Here is a 27,567-nt window from a genome sequence, read left to right on the forward strand (position 1 = left end):
GACTCAAAAAAAAAAAAAAAAAAAAAAGTTATTATGGCTGCAAGTCACATATTATATTTCAGTTATTGCATGTGTGTATGTATATTTGTTGTTGTTTTAAATCTTTTTTTAGAGACAGGGTCTTGCTCTATTGCCCAGGCTAGTGTGCAGTGATGTGATCATAGCTCCTTACAGCCTGGAACTCCTGGGCTTAAGTGAGTTTATGCTTCAGCCTCCCAAGTAGCTAGGGCTATAGGTGTGTGCCATCACACCTGACTCATTTATTTTTATTATTATTTGTAGAGATGGAGTCTTGTTGTGTTTCGCAGGTTGTGTCAAACTCCTGGTCTCAAGCCACCTTCCCTCATCAGCCTCTCAAAGTGCTGGATTACAGGAGTGAGACTTTGCACCTGGATAGCATTTTAATTTTAAGTAATGTACTTTGTGCCGTTGAAGAGGATGTAGTCAAGAAAAGGGAGGCTTTGGTTTGCCTCTGTATTGTGTCAGGAAAGTACTGGTATTTTGACTTTATGAAATGATTATAGGCCAATGTTGAATTCAGTTTTCAGTCAACCATCCAAGCAAAACTGTTAGAGTTAACTTACAAAATCCACATCAATCTTGTACGTGTTCTCCACGTTCCTGTGAATACAAGATTAGCAAGATCTTTCAGTTCTTTTGCTTTATAAGCTATTTCCTCCTGGAGCAGACTGCATTTTTCCTTCTGTGGCATACTGAGATCTCAGTCAATCTGTGGTAACACAGCAATGTAGGTGGCTCTTGGAAATTCTCTTGCAAGGCAGCTGCTTCAGGTGTGGTCATTACTAAATCTTTTAGCAAGGAAATGATGGCTACCTCAGTCACGGGGGAGAGACTGCTTTTTTTTTTTTTGGTAAGGAATGTTCAGGGGGATTTGAGAGTTCATAGTTTTTAGGTTTGTTTAGTTCTAAAAATCCTCATCCTATGTTCTTCCTTCCTACTTAAAACCAGCTAACTTTGGGAGGCCGAGGTGGGTGGATCACAAGCTCAGGAGTTCAAGACCAGCCTGGCAACATGGTGAAACCCCATCTGTACTAAAAATACAAAAATTAGCTGGGCATGTTGGTGGATGCCTGTAGTCCTAGCTGCTTGGGAGGCTGAGGGAGGAGAATCACTTGAATCCGGGAGGTAGAGGTTGCAGTGAGCCGAGATTGTGCCACTGGACTCCAGCCTAGGCAACAGAGAGAGACTCCATCCCAAAAAAAAAAAAACCCAGCTGATACCATCTTAACAGTAGATACTTGGTGGAACTCTTCATTGAACTTGTAATTTTGCATTTCCAATAATTAGATTTTTAGGTTTATTTATAACCTTATCTGCCCTGGAGCTATAAGAAATAAGCAGTTCTTTAAAGTCACCATAAAAACTCTCTGTTTTTCTGTCTGTCTTGTACTGAGATTCTAAAGCTCTGAGGTTATCATTTTGTTTTTGTAAATTCTCTAGTATAGTGAGATTTAGCTTTTCTACCCTGTAGCCTTATAGTAAAATGGTACTGCCATCATAGCTAAGTGCATTCATTACTTCAGTTTTTGAGGGCTTGTTTTCAACTGGCACTTCATCCTAAACAACTGCACACCATAATTTAAGGAACTGTGGTCCCACTGTATGCTAGATCACTAGAATCCCATTTTTATCAGGAAAGAGGCTTTCACTGTGTTCAGGCTTAAATATGTCAGCCACTCAGTATTATAAACCCCTCTTCAGACAATTTCTGATACCAAGAGCAATATTACTGGGTGTCCAGTTGGGAAAACAGAAACCACTCTAAGTGTTACAACAAAGGGACATTAGTAGCAGGTATTGGTTACACAGGTACTAGAAAATAGAAAAGCTGAAAAGACAACTAGAGGAGATTAAGGCAACCCACCAACATTAAGGACTGCTTCTATTCCCAAGGTTGATTAGAGCTAGAATTGGAAAAAGCAAGGCCCATGGAGAGAGGGACTGTCCATAAAAATTTGCAACCACAGGCAATACAGGAATAACTGCTTGAGGCAGATCTCGAGAGGCAGAAATATCTTGGCTTCTTCACTTCCCCTGCTGTCAGTCGCTCCACGCGTGCCTCCCATTGATCTAGCCTACTAAGAAGCCAATTGTCTCTGACCTATTATCTTCTGTCATGCTACTTCATGAATACAAATATAAAAAATTAGATATTTGATCACTGAAATCCATGTAAAATTGACACTTTTATTACTTTATGATTAGTGATGTTATAATCAAGAGAAATAATATAGACCATATTTATTAAACTGTATGTTGATGTAATTTGTTTATTGGTTTCATTTAGGGAATAAAAGGAGAGGAAAGAATGAATTTTTAAGTGCTTAGTATGTATCATGCATTTTTTTGTTTTTTAATATAAATATTCTCTTCTTTTTTTTTTTGTGAGGCAGTCTTGCTATCTTCTTCAGGATAGAGTGCAGTGGCGTGGTCTCTGCTCACTGTAACCTCCTGTTTCCCAGGCTCAAGTGATCTTTTCATCTCAGGCTTCCGAATAGCTAGGATTACAGGCACACACCACCATGCTTTGTTAATTTTTGTATTATTATTTTTTTGTATAGAGACAGGGTCTCAACATGTGGCTTAGGCTGGTCTTAAACTCCTGGGCTTAAGTGATCCGCCTGCCTTGGCCTCCCAAAGTGCTGGGATTACAGTTCGTGAGCCACTGGGTCTGGCCTTTTATTAAAAAAAACAAAAACAAAAAACAAAACAACAGTGTTTTCTTTTGTTATTTTTTTCTTTTATTTTTATTTGTTTGTTTTTTAGACAGGGTCTCTTTCTGTCATCCAGGCTGGAGTGCAGTCGTGCAGTCTCTGCTCACTGTAGCCTCCACCTCCTGGGCTCAAGGGATCCTCTCACCTCAGCCCCCTGGGTAGTAGCTAGGACTACAGGTATGTACCACCGTGCCTGGCTAATTTTTTTTTTTTTTTGCTAGTGATGGGGTTTCACCATGTTGCCCAGGGTGGTCTCAAACTCCTGTCATCAAGCAGTCCTCCCACCTCGGCCTCCCAATGTGCTGGGATTACAGAAGTGAGCCACCATGCCTGGCGAAGGTGTGACTATTTCTGATTAAACATGTAATTTATTTTTATAAAAAGTTCTTATAAGACTTTTTTCTCTAGTGAATTCTCTAAAATAATAAATAAATAAAGAAATAAACTTAAAGAGTATCATTTTGTAAGGTAGTGTTTCCTTTCCAGTGATTCTGAATATATAAATTTATAAATTTTGCCTTGTATATATTATGGAAACAAGTGTCTCTAGGAAACTTACATGTTTGAGTGTATGATCTCATAATCTGTGGACACATGTTGATACCAGCAATCTGTTTTTAGCTGGCATGCTTTGAGAGCCAGATTGCCAAGCTACGGTCCGAGGTTGAAAAAGGAGAAGCGTTGCGACAAAGTCTGGAGTATGACCTAGCTGTTGCTAGAAAGGAAGCTGGTCTTGGAAGACGGGCTGCTGAAGAAAGATTAGCTGAGGCACATAGGATCCAAGAAAAACTCTACGGTAAGACTGTTTCTATTTCTTCCCATGTTTAGGTTGTAACCTGATTGAATATCACTGCTCGCTGTTGTGTGTACATCCCATACAGGGTCAGAGGTAGGGTTTTGATTCATTGACTGGCCTTCGACGCACAGACTTTGCTGGGAACATATAAAAAGTCTTCTGGCAATTTTGTGAACGTTTATCTACTTTAGATTAATTTTTTTATTCTGTGGAAAAAGAAATTGAAAAGTACTTTTTAGAAGCACTTCTTCCATTAATAATTAACAGAATCATAAAGAGATTTTTGTTTGTTTTAAATATATATTCTAGGCTCCCCATCACATGTGATCTGAATCTAGATCTCTAGCTTGAGAATCTATATGTTCAAGAAGCACTGCCTTTTTTGCTGATTTTGCCAGGTTGAAACCACTGGGTTAGAGTGTGGTGCCTGGAAAAGAAAAAGGCACTGGATTTAATCCTCAAAAGCTATCTGTTTTTTTTTTTAATTTTTTATTGGATTTTAGGTTTTGGGGTACATGAGCAGAGCATGCAAGACAGTTGCGTAGGTACACACATGGCAGTGTGCTTTGCTTTCCTTCTCCCCTTCATCCACACTTGGCATTTCTCCCCAGGCTATCCCTCCCCACCTCCCCCTCCCACTGGCCCTCCCCTTTTCCCCCCAATAGACCCCAGTGTTTAGTACTCCCCTTTCTGTGTCCATGTGTTCTCATTTTTCATCACCCGCCTATGAGTGAGAATATGTGGTGTTTCATTTTCTGTTCTTGTGTCAGTTTGCTGAGGATGATGTTCTCTAGATTCATCCATGTCCCTACAAATGACACAAACTCATCATTTCTGATTGCTGCATAATATTCCATGGTGTATATGTGCCACATTTTTCCAATCCAGTCTATCATCAATGGGCATTTGGGTTGATTCCAGGTCTTTGCTATTGTAAACAGTGCTGCAATGAACATTCGTGTACATGTGTCCTTATAGTAGAACGATTTATAGTCCTTTGGATATATACCCAGTAATGGGATTGCAGGGTCAAATGGAATTTCTATTTCTAGATCCTTGAGGAATCGCCACACTGTCTTCCACAATGGTTGAACTAATTTACACTCCCACCAACAGTGTAAAAGTGTTCCTTTTTCTCCACATCCTCTCCAGCATCTGTTGTCTCCAGATTTTTTAATGATCGCCATTCTAACTGGCGTGAGATGGTATCTCAATGTGGTTTTGATTTGCATCTCTCTGATGACCAGTGACGATGAGCATTTTTTCATATGATTGTTGGCCTCATATATGTCTTCTTTTATAAAGTGTCTGTTCATATCCTTTGCCCACTTTTCAATGGGCTTGTTTGTTTTTTTCCTGTAAATCTGTTTGAGTTCTTTGTAAATTCTGGATATCAGCCCTTTGTGAGATGGGTAAACTGCAAAAATTTTTTCCCATTCTGTTGGTTGCCGATCCACTCTAGTGACTGTTTCTTTTGCCATGCAGAAGCTGTGGAGTTTCATTAGGTCCCATTTGTCTATTTTGGCTTTTGTTGCCAATGCTTTTGGTGTTTTGTTCATGAAGTCCTTGCCTACTCCTACGTCCTGGATAGTTTTGCCTAGATTTCCTTCTAGGGTTTTTATGGTGCCAGGTCTTATGTTTAAGTCTTTAATCCATCTGGAGTTAATTTTAGTGTAAGGTGTCAGGAAGGGGTCCAGTTTCTGTTTTCTGCACATGGCTAGCCAGTTTTCCCAACACCATTTGTTAAACAGGGAATCCTTTCCCCATTGCTTGTTTTTGTCAGGTTTATCAAAGATTGTATAGTTGTAGATATGTTGTGTTGCCTCCGGTGCCTCTGTTTTGTTCCATTGGTCTATATCTCTGTTTTGGTACCAGTACCATGCTGTTTTGATTACTGTAGCCTTGTAGTATAGTTTGAAATCCGGTAGTGTGATGCCCCCCACTGTGTTCTTTTTGCTTAGAATTGACTTGGCTATGTGGGCTCTCTTTTGGTTCCATATGAAGTTCATGGTGGTTTTTTCCAGTTCTGTGAAGAAAGTCAATGGTAGCTTGATGGGGATAGCGTTGATTCTGTAAATTACTTTGGGCAGTATAGCCATTTTCACAATATTCATTCTTCCTAACCATGAACATGGAATGTTTCTCCATCTGTTTGTGTCCTCTCTGATTTCGTTGAGCAGTGGTTTGTAGTTCTCCTTAAAGAGGTCCCTTACATTCCTTGTGAGTTGTATTTTAAGGTATTTTATTCTTTTTGTAGCAATTGTGAATGGCAGTTCGTTCTTGATTTGGCTTTCTTTAAGTCTGTTATTGGTGTAGACGAATGCTTGTGATTTTTGCACATTGATTTTATATCCTGAGACTTTGCTGAAGTTGCTTATCAGTTTCAGGAGTTTTTGGGCTGAGGCGATGGGGTCTTCTAGGTATACTATCATGTCGTCTGCAAATAGAGACAATTTGGCTTCCACCTTTCCTATTTGAATACCCTTTATTTCTTTTTCTTGCCTGATTGCTCTGGCTAGAACTTCCAGTACTATATTGAATAGGAGTGGTGAAAGAGGGCATCCTTGTCTAGTGCCAGATTTCAAAGGGAATGCTTCCAGTTTTTGCCCATTCAGTATGATATTGGCTGTTGGTTTGTCATAAATAGCTTTTATTACTTTGAGATACGTTCCATTGATACCGAGTTTTTTGAGGGTTTTTAGCATAAAGGGCTGTTGAATTTTGTCAAATGCCTTCTCTGCGTCAATTGAGATAATCATGTGGTTTTCGTTTTTGGTTCTGTTTATGTGGTGAATTACGTTGATAGACTTGCGTATGTTGAACCAGCCTTGCATCCCCGGGATGAATCCTACTTGATCATGATGAATAAGTTTTTTGATTTGCTGTTCCAATTGGCTTGCCAATATTTTATTGAAGATTTTTGCATCTATGTTCATCATGGATATTGGCCTGAAGTTTTCTTTTCTTGTTGGGTCTCTGCCAGGTTTTGGTATCAGGATGATGTTGGTCTCATAAAATGATTTGGGAAGGATTCCCTCTTTTTGGATTATTTGGAATAGTTTTAGAAGAAATGGTACGAGCTCCTCTTTGTGTGTCTGGTAGAATTCGGCTGTGAACCCGTCTGGACCTGGGCTTTTTTTGTGTGGTAGGCTCTTAATTGCTGCCTCGACTTCTGACCTTGTTATTGATCTATTCATAGTTTCAGCTTCCTCCTGGTTTAGGCTTGGGAGGACACAGGAGTCCAGGAATTTATTCATTTCTTCCAGGTTTACTAGTTTATGTGCATAGAGTTGTCTGTAATATCTCTGATGATGGTTTGAATTTCTGTGGAATCTGTGGTGATTTCCCCTTTATCATTTTTTATTGCATCTATTTGGTTGTTCTCTCTTTTATTTTTAATCAATCTGGCTAGTGGTCTGTCTATTTTGTTGATCTTTTCAAAAAACCAGCTCTTGGATTTATTGATTTTTTGAAGGGTTTTTCGTGTCTCAATCTCCTTCAGTTCAGCTCTTATCTTAGTTATTTCTTGTATTCTGCTGGGTTTTGAGTTTTTTTGATCTTGCTCCTCTAGCTCTTTCAATTTTGACGATAGGGTGTCAATTTTTGATCTCTCCATTCTCCTTATATGGGCACTTATTGCTATATACTTTCCTCTAGAGACTGCTTTAAATGTGTCCCAGAGGTTCTGGCATGTTGTGTCTTCGTTCTCATTGGTTTCGAAGAACTTCTTTATTTCTGCCTTCATTTCGTTGTTTATCCAGTCAACATTCAAGAGCCAGTTGTTGAGTTTCCATGAAGTTGTGCGGTTCTGGGTTGGTTTCTGTATTCTGAGTTCTAACTTGATTGCACTATGGTCTGAGAGGCTGTTTGTTATGATTTCAGTTGTTTTGCATTTGTTGAGCAGTGCTTTACTTCCAATTATGTGGTCAATTTTAGAGTAGGTGTGATGTGGTGCTGAGAAGAATGTGTATTCTGTGGATTTGGGGTGGAGAGTTCTGTAAATGTCTATCAGGTTTGCTTGCTCCAGGTCTGAGTTGAAGCCCTGGATAGCCTTGTTGATTTTCTGTCTGGTTGATCTGTCTAATATTGACAGTGGAGTGTTAAAGTCTCCCACTATTATTGTGTGGGAGTCTAAGTCTCTTTGTAAGTCATTAAGAACTTGCCTTATGTATCTGGGTGCTCCTACATTGGGTCCATATATGTTCAGGATCGTTAGCTCTTGTTGTATCAATCCTTTTACCATTATGTAATGGCCTTCTTTGTCTCTTTTGATCTTTGTTGCTTTAAAGTCTATTTTATCAGAGATGAGAATTGCAACTCCTGCTGTTTTTTGCTCTTCATTTGCTTGGTAAATCTTCCTCCATCCCTTTATTTTGAGCCTTTGTGTATCCTTGCATGTGAGATGGGTTTCCTGGATACAGCACACTGATGGGTTTTGGCTTTTTATCCAATTTGCCAGTCTGTGTCTTTTGATTGGTGCATTTAGTCCATTTACATTTAGGGTTAATATTGTTATGTGTGAATTTGATACTGCCATTTTGATGCTAAGTGGCTGTTTTGCCTGTTAGTTGTTGTAGATTCTTCATTACGTTGATGTTCTTTAGCATTTAGTGTGATTTTGGAATGGCTGGTACTGGTTGTTCGTTTCTATGTGTAGTGCCTCTTTCAGGAGCTCTTGTAAAGCAGGCCTGGTAGAGACAAAATCTCTGAGTACTTGCTTGTTCGCAAAGGATTTTATTTTTCCTTCACTTCTGAAGCTCAGTTTGGCTGGATATGAAATTCTGGGTTGAAAGTTCTTTTCTTTGAGAATGTTGAATATTGGCCCCCACTCTCTTCTGGCTTGTAGTGTTTCTGCCAAGAGATCTGCTGTGAGTCTGATGGGCTTCCCTTTGTGGGTGACCCGACCTTTCTCTCTGGCTGCCCTTAGTATTTTCTCCTTTATTTCAACCTTGTTGAATCTGACAATTATGTGCCTTGGGGTTGCTCTTCTTGCGGAATATCTTTGTGGTGTTCTCTGTATTTCCTGCATTTGAGTGTTGGCCTGTTTTGCTAGGTGGGGGAAATTTTTCTGGATGATGTCCTGAAGAATATTTTCCAGCTTGGATTCATTCTCTTCGTCCCCTTCTGGTACACCTATCAAACGTAGGTTAGGTCTTTTCACATAGTCCCACATTTCTTGGAGACTTTGTTCATTCCTTTTTGCACTTTTTTCTCTGATCTTGGTTTCTCGTTTTATTTCATTGAGTTGGTCTTCGACTTCAGATATTCTTTCTTCTGCTTGGTCAATTTGGCTATTGAAACTTGTGCATGCTTCGTGAAGTTCTCGTATTGTGTTTTTCAGCTCCTTTAATTCATTCATATTCCTCTCTAAGTTATCCATTCTTGTTATCATTTCCTCATATCTTTTTTCAAGTTCCTTAGTTTCTTTGCATTGATTTAATATATTTTCTTTTAGCTCACAAAATTTCTCATTATCCACCTTCTGAAGTCTAATTCCGTCATTTCGTCACAGTCATTCTCCGTCCAGCTTTGTTTCCTTGCTGGTGAGGAGTTTTGGTCCTTTCTAGGAGGCGAGGTGTTGTGGTTTCGGGTGTTTTCCTCCTTTTTTCGCTGGTTTCTTCCAATCTTTGTGGATTTATCCGCTTGTCGTCTGCGTAGTTGCTGACTTTTCGATTGGGTCTCTGAGTGGACACCCAGATTGTTGATGATGAAGTATTTCTGTTACTTGGTTTTCCTTCTACCAGTCTAGCCCCTTTGCTGTACGACTGCTGAGGTCCACTCCAGGCCCTGCTTGTCTGGGGTGCACCTCTAGCCGCTGTGGCACAGTGAGGGATGCTACCAGTTTCTTTTTCTGCTATCTTTGTCCCAGGATGATGCCTGCCAAATGTCAGTCTTTTGGATATAGAGGGGTCAGGGAGCTGCTTGAGGAGACAGTCTGTACTTTATAGGAGCTCAATTGCTGAGCTGTGAGCTCTGTTTTTCATTCAGGGCTGTTAGGCTGCTATGTTTGATTCTGCTGCAACAGAGCTCATTAAAAAAAACCCTTTTTTTTCTCAAATGCTCTGTGTTGTGGGGTTCGGGCTTTATTTTTGGATGTCTGTTGAGGTGTCCTGCCCAGCTAGGAGGCAGACTAACCACTGTTTGCCTACCGTGGCTCAGCCCCGCTGTTGTGTGGTTCGCCCTGATGCTGCAGGCTGTGCTGTTCTGCTGTGGTCTCCACCACGCCCTGCGGTGGAGTCTCTCTGTTGTAGCAGGTTGCCTCGGCCACGGCAGGCTGCGTCAGCAGTGGGCGTGTATCTCAGTAGGGACGGGTTGCCTCGGCAACGGCTGGCTGCATCAGCAGTGGGCGTGTATCTCAGTTGGGGCGGGTTGCCTCGGTAATGGTGGACGCCCCTCTCCCACAGAGCGTCTCGGACCGTCTGGACGGGGATTGTTTGAAATTGCGGTTTTGTTCATCCCATTGGGCTAGCCCAAACGCTCTGTCCCTGCAATCCCCTGGGCTGGCCCACTATCCAAGTCTCGTTCAGTCTCAAGTCCAGCCCTCTCAAGTCTCAGGTTGCCGGTTCAACAGGGCACCCGGACAAGCGCGCCCTGTAGGAAGTGCTGGGTAGGGCCGGCCGCCGCCACCCCGGCTGCCGGCTTCGCCAGGCAGAAGTACTGCCTGGCGTCCCGTGTCTCCTTTATACTTGGGAATTTCCCCATTCTGTGGGCAACTAAGATCAGTCTGGAAATGCAGCTCCGACTCATCTCTCCGCGGATTCAAGGAGAGCTCCAATCCTCTGGGGCTCCTCTGATTAGCTCAAAGGTAAGTGTGCTCACAGGACTGTGATGGCAAGAGAAATGCCATTCTCTCCATCCTCCTTCACTTACTGTCCCTCAGCTACCTGTTTTATAGCCCTTGGACTTAAATATTTAAAACCTTTCTATTTACATATAATATATAAAAATAAATGTGCCTAGATAGCTGTATCACTTATAACAAGCACTCAGATCATGGAACAGAAAGTGATCAGAAGCCCTTCTACATGGATAACTACTGTACAGATTTTTAATAGTGTAGATTCACTTTACCACATTTTTTTTTTGTGCTTTATATGAATGGAATCATATAGTATATATTCTTTTCTTTCTGGCTTCTGTCCTCCAACATTATGTTTTTGAAATTCATGCATACCGTATGAGAGCTTTGTATTGATACATAGTATTGTATTGTGTAAACATCCCACACTTATATTTATCCATTTATTATTGATGGGCATTTGACTAGTGTCCAGTTTTTGATTATTAAGAATAATGTTGTCCAGGCACGGTGGCTCACGCCTGTAATCCCAGCACTTTGGGAGACCGAGGTGGGTGGATCACGAGGTCGAGAGATTGAGACCATCCTGGTCAACATGGTGAAACCCCATCTCTACTAAAAATACAAAAAATTAGCTGGGCATGGTGACGTGTGCCTGTAATCCCAGCTACTCAGGAGGCTGAAGCAGGAGAATTGCCTGAACCCAGGAGGCGGAGGTTGTGGTGAGCCGAGATTGCGCCACTGCACTCCAGACTGGGTAACAAGAGCGAAACTCAGTCTCAAAAAAGAAAAAAGAATAATGTTGATATGAACATTCTTGTACACAGCCGGTTTTAATTAAGAGAACACTGAATGTGAATTCAGATTTAGATTTAGGTCCTGGTTTTACCACTTACTGACTTATATTTGAACATAGGCTGTTTTAAGGATGAAATGAGAAAATGAAAGTGCTTTGTTATGGAACATAAAGAGCCCATGTAAGTGAAAAGAACAAATCTGGAGGCATCACATTACCTGAATTCAAACTATACTACAAGGCTATAGTTACTGAAACAGCATGGTACTGGTATAAAAATAGGCATGTAGACCAATGGAAAAGAATAGAGTACCCAGAAATAAAGCCAAATACTTACAGCCAATTAATCTTTGACAAAGCAAACACAAACATAAAATGGGGAAAGGACATCCTATGCAGCCAGTAGTGTGGGGATAGTTGGCAAGCCACATGTAGAAGAATGAAGCTGAATCTCTCACCTTATATAAAAATTAATTCAAGATGGTTCAAAGACTTAAATCTAAGTCCTGAAACCATAAAACTTTTAGAAGATAATATCATAAAAACTCTTCTAGACATTGGCATAGGCAAAGAGTTCATGACCAAGATCCCAAAAGCAAATGCAACAACAACAAAGATAAAAAACAACACCTTAAACTAAAATTAAACTAAAACACTAATCTAAAAAGCCTTCATACAGCAAAAGAATAGCAGAGCAAATAACCTACAGACCGGAAGAAAATATTTGCAAAGTATGCATCTGACAAAGGAATAATATCCAGAATCTATGAGGAACTCAAATCAGCAAGAAAAGAACAATTCCATCAAAAAGTGGGCAAGAAACATGTATAGGCAATTCTCAAAAGAAGATATACAGACAGACGGCCAACAAACACATGAAAAAATGTTCAATATCACTAATTATCAGGGACGTGCAAATCAAACCACAATGAGATACCACCTTACTCCTGCAAGAATGGCCATAATTTAAAAATAAAAAAATAACAGATGTTGGCATGGATGTGGTAAAAGGGAACACTTTTACACTGCTGGTGGGAATGTAAACTAGTGCAATCACTATGGAAACCAGTATGGAGATTCTTTAAAGAACTAAAAGTAGAACTACCATTTGATCCAGCAATCCCACTACTGGGTATCTTCCCAGAGGAAAAGTCATTATATGAAAAAGACACATGCACACGCATGTGTACAGCAGCACAATTTGCAATTTTAAAAATATGGAACTGACCTAGAAGCCCATCAACCAATGAGTGGATAAAGAATATATGGTATATATACATCAAGGAATACTACTGAACCATAATAAGGAATGAAATAGTGACATTTGCAGCAACCTGGTTTGAGGTGGAGATCATTATTCTAAGTGAAGTAACTCAGGAATGGAAAACCAGTTATAAGTGGGAGCTAAGATATGAGGATGCAAAGGTATAAGAATGATATAATGGACTTTGGGGACTCAAGGTGAAAGACAGGAGTGGGGAGAGGGGCAAAAGTCTACACATTGGGTGCAGTGTACACTGCTTGGTTGATGAGTGCACCAGAATCTTGGAAATCTCTGCTAAAGAACTTTTCCCTGCAATTGAACACCATCTGTTCCCCAAACTACTGAAATAAAAAATAAAATGTAAAAAAAAAATTGTCCTTGATTTGAAAAAAAGAAAGTGCTTTTTTAACTTCATGAGGGTTAAAGGAATGTTGTTATAATTATTGTAGCTGTTAAGATCCTTAGTTTTGTTCAGCTGTCTGGGGTTGTTGACATTAGTCAGAAGTATTTTTGATTATAGAGAGGAGAGAAAGTAATATCTTTTCTTCACCCATGTTAGGTTTACAACTGACAACCCTATAACGAAACACAGATTAACAAGAGAAAAAAAACTAATAAATTTATTTAACAAAGTTTTAGATGACATGGTAGCCTCCAGAACTGAACACCCAAAGAGCCAGGGAAAACTCTATTTTTATGCTAGGTCTGATGAAAGAAGTGGATAGCTGTGGAGAAATATGACTGGACAAAAAGGCGATGACCTAATGTAATAAACTGAGTGGGAAACCCAGCAAGCCTGTTTGTTCAGTGGCATTTCTTTCTTCCAGGTGATAGATCACATGAGGGCCCCATGACCTACTTTCAGAGGCAATAGGTCAGAGTGGTCACCTTTCTAGATTTTATGTCTTGCTTTGGGGAGAAGGAGGGATAGAAGACAGGAAGTCAGGGACGCCTTTTTTCTGAGGCCCTCCTGTCTCCTTCAGGTGAAAAATATTCAGCATACGGAGGTACCATAATTGAGGGTATTGTGTTCTGAGCCCCAGTAATTACCTTTGGTGTTTAATAATAGTTATACCACTACCTGGAATTTAGGAATTTAAGAATTGGAAGGCACTAGGTATGAAAGTTCTTGACTTTCATTTAACTATGAGGAAAGTGAAGTCCTGGAAAGAAGGGAAGTTACTTGCTCAAAGTCAAACAATTTCAACAGACACTCTACAGAGTAAGAGAGAGAAATGACTGTTAATCACATGAAAAATGCTTAACCTCACTTACTGTCAGGGAAAGTAAATGAAAATCATAGTGGCTGTTATTACACATATATCAGATGGCTCTAATTGAAAAGATTGTCAATACCAAATGTTGGTGAAGATGTAGAGCAATGGGGACTCATACTTTTTGTTAGTGGGAGTGTAAAATGATACAACTTCTTTTGAAAAAAAAAAAACTGGCAGTTTCTTTTAAAATAAACATGCGTTTATCCTATGAGCAGTCTCATTCTTTATTATTTCCCCATGAGAAAGAAAAACATTTGTCCACAAATGGCTTGTAAGAGAATTTCATAGCAACTCCATTCGTGGTAGCCCACAGTTGGGGAAAAAGATGTTCCTTGACAAGAGAATGAAGAAGCAATTTGTGTTATATTTATATAATAAAATGCTACACAGCAATAAGAAGGAACCAACTACTAACGTATGCAATAACATGAATTAATCTTCAAAACATTATGCTCAGGGAGAGAAACTTTACACACAAGACGATGTCCTATATGGTTACATTTATATAAAGTTCTAGGATAGGAAAAACTAATTGTTCGTGAAAAAAAAATCTAAAGAGTGATTGCCTCTGTGGGGTGGGTTGGCAGTGGAGTTGACTGGGGAAGAGTATGAGGGTACTTTTTGGGTTGAAGGAAATGCTCTGTATTTTGATAGGTGTTTGGGTTACATGAATGTATTTATTTATAAAAATCTCTTTGGATATTGGCTGGGTGTGGTGGCTCATGCCTGTAATTCCAGCACTTTAGGAGGCAGAGGCAGTTGGATTGCTTGAATCCAGGAGTTCAAAACCATCCTGCCAACATAGTGAAACCCAGTCTCTATTAAAAGCAAAAACTAGCCAGGTATGTTGGTGCATGCCTGTAATCCCAGCTAATCAGGAGGCTGAGGCAGAAGGATCTTTTGAATCTGGAAGACAGAGGTTGTAGTGAGCTGAAATCGCACCACTGTACTCCTGCCTGGGTGAAAGAGTGAGACCCTGTCTCAACAACAACAAAAAACAAGAAACCTACTTGAACAGTACACTAAAGATTTGTGCATTCTACTAGATGTAAATTTTATCTGTAAAAAAAACTATATTAAGTTCTAATTAATGATATACATGCTGAACTATTTAGGAGTGAAATGTACTGATGTTTGCAACTTGCTTTGAAATGTGTAAAATGAAATAGGAATAAGTGCAGAGTAGTAAAGAAATGTATAAAATGTATTATGGACTGATGGGTGGTTAAATGAATGCACATGTTGATTAGCTGGATGAATATCTGGTAAAGCAAATATAGCAAAATGTTAACAATCCTGGAGTCTAGGTTGTAGATATATGGATGTTCCTGCACAATACTGTCAACTTTCTGTGTTTTAAAAATTTTTGCAATGAAATGTTGAGAGTAATGTAAAAAACCTAATGGAGTTATGAGATAATCCCATAGCAATTGAGAGAATAGGGAATGTGACAAGAGAGAAAATTCGGGAAGCTGGAAAGCAAATCGTGGAGGAATAACTGAGGTAGCATAACTGAGACATTAGAATCCTAAGTTAGGAGTGAGAAAAGCTGAGAGATAAATTCTTAGTCAAAAGGCTTATAAACTGGAAGCACCAGATACCATTGGAATTATGTGTGGGAGGGGCAGTAGGGAGTAAAATAAGGAGGGTCAGATGAATGCTGTTTGAGAGGCAGATGGGTCCTTGGATTTCCTTCCATGAGCATGCTACTCTGGGGTTACTTTAGAATTGGTAGTGGAAGTCAGGAAGTTTAACCCTGGAGATGGTAAAATAGAGAGTCTTTTGACTGGCAAAACCAGGAAGATTCTGAATGCTAGATATTGGGGAACCATCACTTCCAGCTTCCTTTTAATTAATTATTATTTTTAGAGACAGGGTCTCACTTTGTTGCCCAGGCTGGAGGGCAGTGGTGTGATCATAGCTCAGTGCAGCCTCGAACTCCTGGGCCTAAGCCATCCTCCCATCTCAGCCTCCTGAGTAGCTAGGACTACAGATATATATGTATGCCATCACATATATATGCCATCACACCTGAGTAATTTAAAAAAAATTATTTTTTTAGAGACCAGGTCTTGCCATGTTGACCAGGCTGGTGTCAAACTCTTGGCCACAAGTAGTCCTCCCACCTTGGCCTCACAAAGTGCTGGGATTATAGGTGTAAGCCACCATGCCCAGCTTCTTTTGTATACTGACTTCCCCAAAAGCTAAAATCTGGATTTCTATACTCTATTCAGGATGTTGGAGGACTCTTCTGTGTGTCACCTGACCAAGCTGATATAGTTTGGCTCTGTGTGCCCACCCAAATCTCATTTTGTAGCTGTCATAATTCCCATGTATTATGGGAGAGAATCAGTTCTAAAGAATGTAAATATAACCGAAGATTATGAATCATGGGGGCAGGTCTGTTCTTGAGATAGTGAATGGGTCTTGAGAGATTTGATGGTTTTAAAAACGGGAGTTTCTCTCTACAAGCTCTCTTTTTGCCTTCTGCCATGCATGTAAGATGTGACTTGCTTCTTTTTGTCTTCTGCCATGATTGTAAGGCCTCCCCAGCCATGTGAAACTATAAGTCCAATAAACCTATTTCTTTTGTAAATTGCCTAGTCTTGGGTATGTCTTTATCAGCAACGTGAAAATCGGACTAATACAAAGCCAGGAGGAAAAACCTAATGATACTGAGTTGGGAGTTTCCTAATAATTGAGCTTAGGGTGCTGGAGATGCCAAGTAAAGTGTGTGCATTTTTGACAACTGTGTACTTTTGGTGCCTATACAGTTAGAAATATTTTTCAACCAAGTTTTATGAAAATGCATACTTTGTTGTACTTTTTTTTTTTGAGGCTGTATTACCCCACAGAACACGTCATTGTTGTTTTTTGGGGAAGGGGCATATGTTACTAATACAATGTCTCCGAAGTGGATTGATGTGGGGAAAACACCTTTCCCTTCTAGTTTTGAGAGACTTCCTCTTGGCTCCCAGGAGGAGAGATTCCCTGATGTTGACACACATAGCCACCTTGGCACAAACACCTTGTGGTGTGGAAAACAAATTTGTCTTTATGTCCTCTTCTCCCATTCCACCTTCAGCACAGACTTAACTCCCTTATGCCCAGACATCTCTTGGGATTGACTCCTGGTAATTGGTTGCCAGTGTATCAGGCAATCTGCACTTTCCAGCAACACCACTGAGATGGCACTTTTCAAAATAGCAGCACTTCTGTTTCTAGATTGTAGATCTTTTGATAAAATCTGGCATTTTCATTTCACTTCCTAAAAGTCAGAGTCGGCTTTTGAAAAGTTGTTAAGCAACGTGTTAATGTGAAGTGTCAACCCCCACGCTATACTTTCCCTGTTCAGAACATCAAATGAAGACTTCCTTGGGTTTTATAGTGGCTTTCTGATTTTGGTAGTCCTTTGAAGGAGGGGGTTTGAAAGTTGTATACTGTTAACTGAAATACCTGCCTGCAATACCATTATTGTTTATGAAAAGTATAATTAATAAAGCTGGGTACACTTTGGCTTGGAAAAATTAAGAAATTAAAAATATGACGGCAGAAATGAAAAGTGTCCCTAGAAGCACTGGAAGATGAAGATGGAAGAAACCTCCCAGAAATTAGAATTAAAAAGACTGATGTAGAAAAATAGGAGAAAGAGATGAAAAAATTTGAAGGCCAATTTGAATAATAGGGAATAGTGAAAGAAAGAGGTTAGAGAGAAAACAGAGATGGATAAATCATCAATGAACTTGCTTAAGTTAACGTCTCAGAACTAAAGGATATAAATAGCCAGATTGAAAGAGTCTATTGAATATTTACTGTTATGGAAAGAAGTAGACTTACTGAAGGCATAGCATTATGAAATTTCAGAAAAATAAAGACAAAGAGAAGATTCTAAAGCTTTCAAGAGAAAAGAAAATTAGGTCAAATGCGAAGGATCATACGTCAAAATGGCCTCAGACTACTTTCCTGCAATGCTGGATGAGAGACTGTGGAACAATGTCTTCTGCAAATGGCTGCTGAATGGGAGGGAGACTTTTAACATATGTTCTTTTGTACGTTTTATACCTTTGTATTTTGAATGTTTTGAATGTATGATTCATTCAAAGTGCAAAGAAATATATATAGAAATAGTACTGCTAATGCAACCGTGGCATTTTTAGTTTAACTCGTGTTTTTATAAACATTGCCTCATTTTATCTTAACAACAACTTAACTAGAGACGGAGTCTCGCTCTGTTGCCCAGGCTGGAGTGCTTGGTGCAATCTTAGCTCATCGCAACCTCCGTCTCCCAGGATCAAACGATTTTCCTATCTTGGCTTCCTGAGTAGCTGGGAGTATAGGCATGTGCCAGCATGCCCAGCTAATTTCTTGATTTTTAGTAGAGATGGGGTTTTACCATCTTGGCAAGGCTGGTCACGAACTCCTGACCTCAAGTGATCCACCTGCCTCGGCCTCCCAAAGTCCTAGGAGTGAGCCACCATGTGCTTGGCCTTAACTAGGACCATTTTTATTCCTGGTGGGAATCAGAGAATCAGGGAGGTTTAATCAGGTGGCAGGTGATGGAGCCAGACCTGGAAGCATTTCCTTCTTTTCTAGGTGCTGAAACAGAGCAGCCGTGGTAGTGTGTTGATAGGTGTTGGTTATCCCTGAGGTAATAGGGTAAGAGGTGAGTTGCGCCTAAAACTGGGGAAGTAAATAGCTACAGTTCTAAGGGTTGGGGCAGTGGTTTCCAGTCTCAACTTTGTAACACTTGTGTAAGATATGTCACAACTAGTTTGTTATCAGTAGTCAAATATCAACATTTGTAATCTCCTGTTTTTAAACACTTGCCCTATATATCACAGTCTTAAAAATTGATTTTTCTGGCTGGGCGTGTGGCTCACTGCCTGTAATCCCAGCACTTTGGGAAGCCGAGGTGGGTGGGTCATGAGGTCAAGAGATTGAGACCATCCTGGCCAACATGGTGAAACCTGGTCTCTACTAAAAACACAAAAATTAGCTGAGGGTGGTGTCATGTGTCTGTAGTCCCAGCTACTTGGGAGGTGGAGGCAGGAGAATCGCTTGAACCTGGGATGCGGAGGTTGCAGTGAGCTGAAATCGTGCCACTGCACTCCAGCCTGGCAACAGAGCGAGACTCCGTCTAAAAAAAAATTGATTTTTCTTCTCTCTCTCTTTTTTTTTGAATCTGAGAGGAGGTCTCCCTATATTGCTCAGGCTGGTTGTGAACTACTGGGCTGAAGTGATTCACCTACCTCAGCCTCCAGAGTTGCTGGGAGTACAGGTGTGCACCACCACACTCAGCTGGTTTGTTTTTCTCGAATAGGACAAAAACTTATAGAGTTGCAGCTGTTGCTAGAAGTGCACCTAAAGTTGGATACGCCTTCAGAAATATGTCACACTGTTTCATAGCAAAATCATTGTTGTCTGAAGGGGAAGAAGAGATTGAGAAATTATAGGATAGATTGGTTTAGAGACTGAGCTTTTCAAGAGTTTACTGAACTGGAAAGGTTTTCAAGAGTTTACTGGAATGGAAAGGTTAAATGTTTTATCCTAAGATCATGCTATAAATGGTGTCAACTCCAATACGTAGGTTTTAGGGCTCCTTGTTACTTAATTCATGGTTGTAAATGTACCTATTATTCTGTTCTTAATAGCACAGAATTCAGAACTTCAAGCAAAGGCAAATGAGATTGAGAAAGAGTTTCAGACTTCTCAGCAAAAATGGAAAGAAGAATGCAGACGATTTGAACATGATTTGGAGGAAAGAGACAATATGATCCAAAATTACAATCGAGAATATGATCTACTTATGAAAGAAAAAAGCAGACTAGAGAAAACTCTACAGGTAAAGTAGTTTTTATAAAGGAATTTTCCTGTTCACTGAGATGTGTTGTATATTACTTGAAGTTATCCTGGATTTCTTTCCTTCCTTTTTCCTTCCTCCTACCTTCCCCCCTCCCTTTTTTTCTTTCTTAGGGGCATTTTTGCTGGTCTCTTTTGGAGTGTATTAATAGGTGTACTTTTTGGGGTGAAAAACAGTTTGCAGCCACTAATCAAAATGTTAAAAGCACTTATATAAGCACTTATATAAGCATATTGTAAGAAGGTAAGAATCTAGAGCTCATTTTGTCCAGCAACATGAAAATTGGAATTTTAGAAATATGGGCCTTACATATTGGTCTAAATATACGATAAATATAGAAAAATATTTGTGTTTGATATGAGCTTCGTTATCTATGTAGAGCATGTTATGTATAGATATGATATGTAACATATTTAAATTTTACTAAAATTATTGTGAGCCATTTATTCCCTCATTTTTTTGTTCTTTTTCACTCCCTAAAGTAAAAGCGGTATAAAGGTGAAGTTGCTGGTGACTTACAAGGTAGATTTTGAGTTGTCTATATTTGCCATTTTTTTTGAATAATGGAAAATGAACAAAGAAAAACAATAAACAAACGTGACAACACCAGGCATGGTGGTGTATGCCTGTAGTTCCCCCAGCTTAGCAGGGAGGTTGACTTGGGAGGATCACTTGAGGCCAGAAGTTTGAGGCCACAGTGTATCATGATTGGGACCTGTGAGTAGCCACTCTACTCCATGTGAGCAACATAGTGAAGCCCTGTCTCCAAAAAAAAAAAAGAAAAAAACAAAACAAAGAAAAGAAAACTGTGATAAAAATGTTCTGCCATTACCACTGGTGTAAATGGCTTTTTTGAATTTTGGAAATGTATCTTCACTAAAAATTCATTATACAGAAGCATTTACAAAATGTAAAAGTATACAAAATGTAAATAACTTTTTTGAACTTTGGAAATGTATCTTTACTTAAAATTCATTATACAAAAGCATTTACAAAATGTAAACATTTTTGTACAGTGGTTCCCAGATGTTGTCATTGGCAACAGATTTACTTTTGATTTCTTCCACATTAGTAGTATAGTTTGTCTCTTTTTGTTTACTACTATATTCCTAGACCCTGGAACAGTAGCTCGCATATAGAAGGGCTCCATTAATGTGGGAATCAGGGAGGTTTGGGTGGTAGCTGATATTACAAGTCCGTGGATGGGCATGTTTAACTTTCCCCACATGAAATGTTTTGAAGTTGTGTGGAGAGGAGGGTGATCGTGGCAGCATTTCTTTAGCCAATCAGATTGCACCTCAAGATAGAAGATTTTGATATGATCTCAGTTAATTACTTAGAATACTGTGCTTTGATTTTAGGCTATTGGTTTTAAACTGATCTGCACAGAGATCCTTGGGACAGTTTGGAGTTGAATTGGAGTCACTATTTAGCCCTTGGGGGAAAAAAAGCCTCAAGGCTCTTTGTGAGGGCTTTCTATAAGTTATGAGGGTAATATTTATTATTTATTATACAAATCCATGCTACCATTACATGGACGTGAGAGGCTTTCTTTCTCTCAAATGTAAACCATAGACTTTTTCTTCTGTTAATGGGAACTTAATTTAAGATCCTATAGTTAGAAAATTGGGCTTCTCAGCACATTGCATTTTATATTTTTAAGATACTGAACCAAATTAGATCTTGCAAATGTAGTACACCTTGGAAAACCCAATAGGAAATGCAAATTTTCAAGTATTGTTTATCTATAGAACTAGAAATTACAGTCCATACTTAAATTTTTTGTTTTTTGCTTTTCAAATTTTTAACACTCCAGAGTTACCTTATCCTAATTTGTTGCACAGAATTCTTTTCTTTGCTCCTTTTTCCTTATTGGAGATACATTGTTCTGTGTCAACTTTATATATAAATTGTCAGGGATAATCCACACACCTTGATCACAGGTAGAGATTTCCATAATAAATGGAATCTACTTTGTTTATATATATCATTTGATATTATATGTTGACATTTTGTTCAAACCTCTAAAGTTACATTTTCAGAAAAATTGGATCAAATATATGCCTATATAAATAAGCATATACAGCCCGTTGCTTAAATATATTTAGGTAATAGGTAAAAATATATGCTTACATAAACAAGGTATAACCTGTTGCTTAAATTACCATAGTTTCTTACTCATATCTACATTCTGATGATCAAATGATAGTTTTATCAATTACTTTAACATGAATTATGATGAGTTTTAACATCTATAGGCAAGGAGAGCCCCTTTGTACATTAAAACTGGGGATGAAGGAAGAAAGATAACTTTTATTGATCTAATAGTAAAGCAAGATTTTATTTATGTGAAGGAAGCGTTGGAAAAACATCAACAGGAGAAGAGTGAGATGGAATCTCGTATCAGGGAAACAACATTGGAAGAGTTTAGATTACAAGCTGAACAATGGGAAGCAGAAAGAAGAGAATTACAATTTATAGTACAGGTATTTTAAAAATAATAATTCAGTTCCTTAAATATATCTTTTTAATGCTTATGATATTCAAATTACGTTGGTGGGATAATTGACTCACTCAAAGGGAAAATACTTTCTAGTTTTGATTCTGGAAGGCCATGTTTCATATGCTGTTACGTAACAGTTGGGCAACTGTTACCAACAGATACCATTAGTGTTTAGAGTTCAGTGATTTCCATTGCATACATTATGTGATTTTTTAAGAAGGATGTGTATTTTTGGACGAATAGCTGTTTTGAATAAGATAAAGAAATGGAGTAATAGGATATTGGATATTAAAGAATCCTAACAAATCATATAGTGTAGTAATTTTTGAACTCTTTAAGAAGTACAAATTCTTAATTGTCCTCTATTCCTGCAACCCTGAAACACACAGAATCCTTGAGGCTTCTATAGTCCAGTTTGAAAATTACCGATTGCATCTAATCCCCTTTATACCTGAGCAGATGGAGATTTGGAATTTACTGACCTGAGTCAGTAATTTATAGTCAGTAAATTATAGACTGGATGATTAATGTAGGAAAAGACCGCAGGTCTCTGGATTCTTATTCCAGTGTACTTGCATTTTTTTCAGGAGTTTGTATGTATTTATTTTGAAGGAGAGGAAGGAGAAGCTCAAACTCAAACTATTGTGCTATTGTGTGTTTTAAAGGAAATTTGTGAAGTTAATCCTCTTTAAGAAAAAGCCCCACGAATCAACTAACTTAAAACTTCAAATACATTTCTATCATGTCTTCTAATTATTTATTTTGTGATAATACAATGTATTTTTGTAATTTTTCTACATAAATTGACAAACTAAAATAACCTAGATGTCAAAGATATGCATTTTTCACAAGAATGAAACATATCCACCTATAATAGGTTACTGTGTGTCACAAGCAACTTTGCAAGACAGAAGTTGACCAAAAATATGCAAAGAATAGAAGTCACTTGATTTTTTTAAGAGTAAAAGCCGGTGATGAACAGTGGAAATACTGAATTTGTTGTATATGTAATTATTGAAAATAGCAGTGAAACCACAGCTTTTGCAAACCTTTGGTCTTTGTGCAGTGCTTTTCTTCCCAGTCACCTCTTCTGTAGAATCTGCAAGGACAGTACAACCACCTTTTAGACCTGGTGTATTCTAAGTGTTTGTAGTTTGTGTAATTAGTTCATTAGTTTACTTGCTTGTTCATTCATTAATTCTCTAAGTACTTACCGAGTTACTGCTCTGGATACTGAGGCTAAAAAGCTAATTAAGATCTAGTTTCTGTCCTGGAAGATATTTCAATGCAGAAACATGTAAAGAGGAAAGTATTGTGTGATAAAATTTTAAATAAAATGCTGTAGGACCACAAAAGAGAAGTTGATTAGCTGCCTGGGAGACTGAGGAAGTCTTCTCAGAGAACATTATTTAAGTTGTTTTTGATAATTTTCTTAAAGGCTACTGGGCATAAACAAGCAAAATTAAGTGAATTAAAATAGGCCTTCTATTTCTAAACACTCAGCCAGTGGTCTAAATTTATAAAACATAATTCAAAGGCCTGTGTAAAAATATGTATACGATGTGATTTTGGTATAGCTTCCTGATCAATCCTATAAATCCTCCTAAATAAAACACAGTGGTTATACTGAAGTTTCTATATGAAGTGCTAAAATAAATTAAAATTAGGTGTCGGTCTTTCATAATGATGTGTACAGAAAAATGGGGAAATATGCCCCCGAGTTACTACCGATAGTATCTTGCTTTGCTGCTTTTGTAAGGTAAATTTTGTTGTATTTTGTAACTAGAATGTTTAGAGTTCTGTTTCTCAATTTCTTGTCTTTTTTTATAAGTAAAAGAAAATAACTTTTTCTTTTATAAATCAATCTTAAGAAACTGTTGTGACTTTGTGTTAAAAAATGTTTTTTTAGAAACAATCTGAAGGAGAGAGTGAAATTTTCTCTGTTGGCTTTTGATGGGTTTAGTTTTACATACTATAATTAGGTGTTAGTATCTAATAGTATTCTCTTTGTGTACCTCTCTAAGAGAATTCAGTTTTTTTTTTAAAACCTTCTCAGTGAAACCTTATCTTTAGCAGACAAAACTTGTTAGAATATTTCTCTTATCTGGGCTTTAGAATTTAGATCCATTATAAAAAGAAAATCTCAATTTTATGCCATGTTCTTTTTCATTATCAGGAGTTGGAGCACAAAATAGAGATATCCTTCTCTGGAATATTAACATGATTTCTTATTGGTGTTACCTAAAAAGTTACTCATTTTAAGATAGTGTTTCTCATTTCTTTCTTTTTTTTTTTGAGACAGTCTTTCTCTGTCACCCAGGCTGGAGTGCAGGGGCATAATCTTGGCTCACCGCAGCCTCCACCTCCTGGGTTCAAGTGATTCTTCTGCCTCAGCCTCCAGAGTGGCTGGGATTACAGGCACCTCCCACCATGCCTGGCTAATTTTTTTGTGTTTTTAGTAGAGTGTTAGCCAGGATGGTCTTGATCTCCTGACCTTGTGATCCACCTGCCTCGGCCTCCCAAAGTGCTGGGATTACAGTGAGAACCACTGTGCTCGGCCACAAGTGATTCTTCTGTGTAAATGCCTAGAAATATAATTGCTACGTCTTCAAGCTTATGGATTCACAATTATGATATATGTTGTACAAAGCACCAGTTGATATTCTCCAGCAACACTTTTAATTGTAGAACTTTGTTGGCCTTGGGGACTTAGACAAGAGGAATTGTTCTGGGTCTTTCAGGAGATAATCATGTAATAGATTAAGGTTGTAGTTAGCTATATTGATATCTTTTATAAGCTAGAAAAGAGGAGTACATTTAGCTCTGATACTTTTCTAACTATACTCGTGTAATTCTTCTGAATTGGAACGGAACCATATTTTGGATTCTGCAAAATGTTGTTTATATGCATATCCGTAAAAAAAATTATGCTTTTTGGGCTATGTTTCTGGAAGATGTGGAAAGAAAGCAAGTTTATTTTTTAAAAGCCAAATGTAGTTTCCTGTGATGTTAAATGTCAGTTCAAAACCAAGCCTCATTTTAAAATATTTTAAGTTCAACAGCCCCCTCTCGTGGCAAAAAGAAGAAACTTCCTCAATTTTTAATGCCCTTAATATGATTTTATGTCACACACACAGAAACACATACATAAGGATGCAAGTATGATTAGAAAATATGTTCTATAACAAAAATTTTAAATTTACATTTATTTGGGATGGAGGCAAATTTTTCTTTAAATTGCATGAGATATTTTGTATATTTCTTTTGGATTTTCTTGTGTGTTACAGTGCATCTCATAATTGGATTATATTGATAAAACCATAAACCTAAAGCAAATATTTGAACATACAACCCCGCCAGGGATTTATATTATCAATGCCCAATATGACCCAGCAATACCATTAATGTAACCGATACTCTCTATCTAGATCATGTTAGTGTTTGTCATATTTGCTTGAATTGTAAACAAACCGTAAATTGTTATATCGTTGAAGACAATTCTGAATCACTTCCCCATCCTGCCACCACTTCGGCCACAAAAGAATAACTGCCATTCTGAAGCTGGTGTTTAATTTTCTGTCTGTTTACATTGACTGTGTATTATATTGTTTGTAATGTTTTAGTATTTTGTATTTTAAGATATACCATATAGATGCTTCTTTGTCCAACTTGTATTTTTCACTTGTGTTTTTTTTTTTTAGACAGGGTCTCACTCTGTCACCCAGACTGGAGTGCAGTGGCACGATCTTGGCTTACTGCAACCTCTGCCTCCTGGTTTCAAGCAATCCTCCCACCTTAGCCTCCTGAGTAGCCGAGACCACAGGCACATTCCACCACACTGGGCTAATTTTTATATATTTAGTAGAGATGGGGTTTCACCAGGTTGGCTAGTCTAGTCTCGAACTCCTGAGCTCAAGTGATCCACCTGCCTTGGCCTATCAAAGTGCTGGAATTACAAGTGTGAGCCACCACGTCTGGCCTACTTGTGTTTTTGAGGTTTATTAAAGTTAATAAATTAGCTTCTGTTCACATAATTTAACTGCTGTATAGTATTATATCTTGTGTATGTGCTATAATTTACTCATTACCTGACTGCCTTGTCAATTTTCTATTGTTTATAATAGAATACATGAAGTTGGTTAATTTATAAATGAAAGGAATTTATTCTTACAGTTCTGGGGGTTGAGAAGTCTAATGGCAAGGGACTGCATCTGATGAGGGCCTTCTGGAGAGTTCAGAGCTCAGAGCTGCACAGGGCATTGCTTGCTGGTGGGCTGAGTGTGCCAGCTCAGGTCTCTCTTTATCTTCTTAAAAAGCCACCAGTTCCATTCTCATGATAACCTATTAATCCATTAATCCATGAATGGATTAACCCATTCATGAGGGCAGAGCTCTCATGAACCCAATCCCCTCTTAAAGACCCCACCTCTCACTACTGTCACATTGAGGATTACATTTCAACGTGAGTTTTGGAAGGGACAAACATTCAAACTATAACATTGACATTGAGATTTAAGTTCTTTCCAAGATCAAATTATTACAGGCAGTGATTCCATGAACATCAAATGTTTTTATGTGGGTATGTGTTTAATGTATATAAAATATGTGCCAAATTGTTCTCTTAAGTGGGTGTAACAATTTGAAAGAAGAGTTTTTCTTCCTTTACAGCCTCTTGGTATTTTTTCAGATTTAATTTCTTTTGAAATAGGGTATGTGTGAAATTGTATCTCATTCTTGCTTAAATTTCCTCTTCCTTGACAGTGACCATGTTATGTTCATTGGCCAGTCATATTTCTTTTTTGTGAAGTACCAGTTTATATTTTTTGTCTTTTTTCTTTTGGATTTTTTGGTATATTTTTATTGATTAATAGGAGCTTTTGGCCAGGGGTGTGGTGGCTCCTGCCTATAATCCCAGCACTTTAGGAGGCTGAGGTGGGAGAATTGCTTGAGCCCAGGAGTTAGAGACTAGCCTGGGCAACAGAGATACTGTCTCTGTTAAAAAAAATAAAATTAGCCAGCTATGGTGGTGCACACCTGTGATCCCAGCCACCAGGGAGGCTGAGGCGAGAGGATTCCTTGAGTCTAGGAGGTCAAGGCTGCGCTGTGCCATGATTGCAGCCTAGGCTACAGAGCAAGACCCTATCTTAAAAAAAAAAGGAGTTTTATTTTGTTTTAAAAATAATATATTTGGTAACTAACCCTTTGTTACACATATTTCTTTTGCAAATGTCTTTTTCTTCTTTGTAGAGACATTGTGTATGATGAACAGTTTTAAATTTTCATTTTTGGACACGGAGTCTCACTCTGTCACCCACGCTGGAGTGCAGTGGCATGATCTTGGCTCACTGCAACCTCTACCTACCGGGTTCAAGTGATTCTCCTGTCTCAGCCTCTGGAGTAGCTGGGATTACAGGTACCGCCACCATACCCATCTAATTTTTTTGTGTGTTTTTAGCAGAGACCGGGTTTCACCATGTTGGCCAGGCTGGTTTGAACTCCTGACCTCAGGTGTTCCACCTGCCTCGGCCTCCCAAAGT

At 38.5% G+C, this 27,567-nt stretch overlaps 1 protein-coding gene across 20 annotated transcripts in view; it reads left to right on the plus strand.

Moving 5' to 3' along the window:
- CCDC171 (coiled-coil domain containing 171) overlaps positions 1 to 27,567 on the plus strand; it is a 499,054-nt gene that overhangs the window by 82,816 nt on the left and 388,671 nt on the right. For 12 of the 20 annotated variants that reach the window (XR_008481645.2, XM_035306113.3, XM_035306098.3 and 9 more), the window contains 3 exons: positions 3,357 to 3,531; positions 19,319 to 19,509; positions 21,882 to 22,013. Coding sequence is in view for 19 of the 20 variants with exons in the window: in XM_035306113.3 (XP_035162004.1) it covers positions 3,357 to 3,531; positions 19,319 to 19,509; positions 21,882 to 22,013 (498 nt within the window). In the remaining variant the exon portion in view is untranslated. Of the gene's footprint in view, positions 1 to 2,956; positions 3,075 to 3,356; positions 3,532 to 18,259; positions 18,331 to 19,318; positions 19,510 to 21,881; positions 22,014 to 27,567 lie in introns of those variants that run through there. The other 8 variants (XM_078369497.1, XM_078369495.1, XM_078369500.1 and 5 more) reach the window with 4 other exon arrangements.

This window comes from Callithrix jacchus, chromosome 1 (genome assembly GCF_049354715.1).
Source record: "Callithrix jacchus isolate 240 chromosome 1, calJac240_pri, whole genome shotgun sequence".
NCBI classification, from domain to species: domain Eukaryota; kingdom Metazoa; phylum Chordata; class Mammalia; order Primates; family Cebidae; genus Callithrix; species Callithrix jacchus.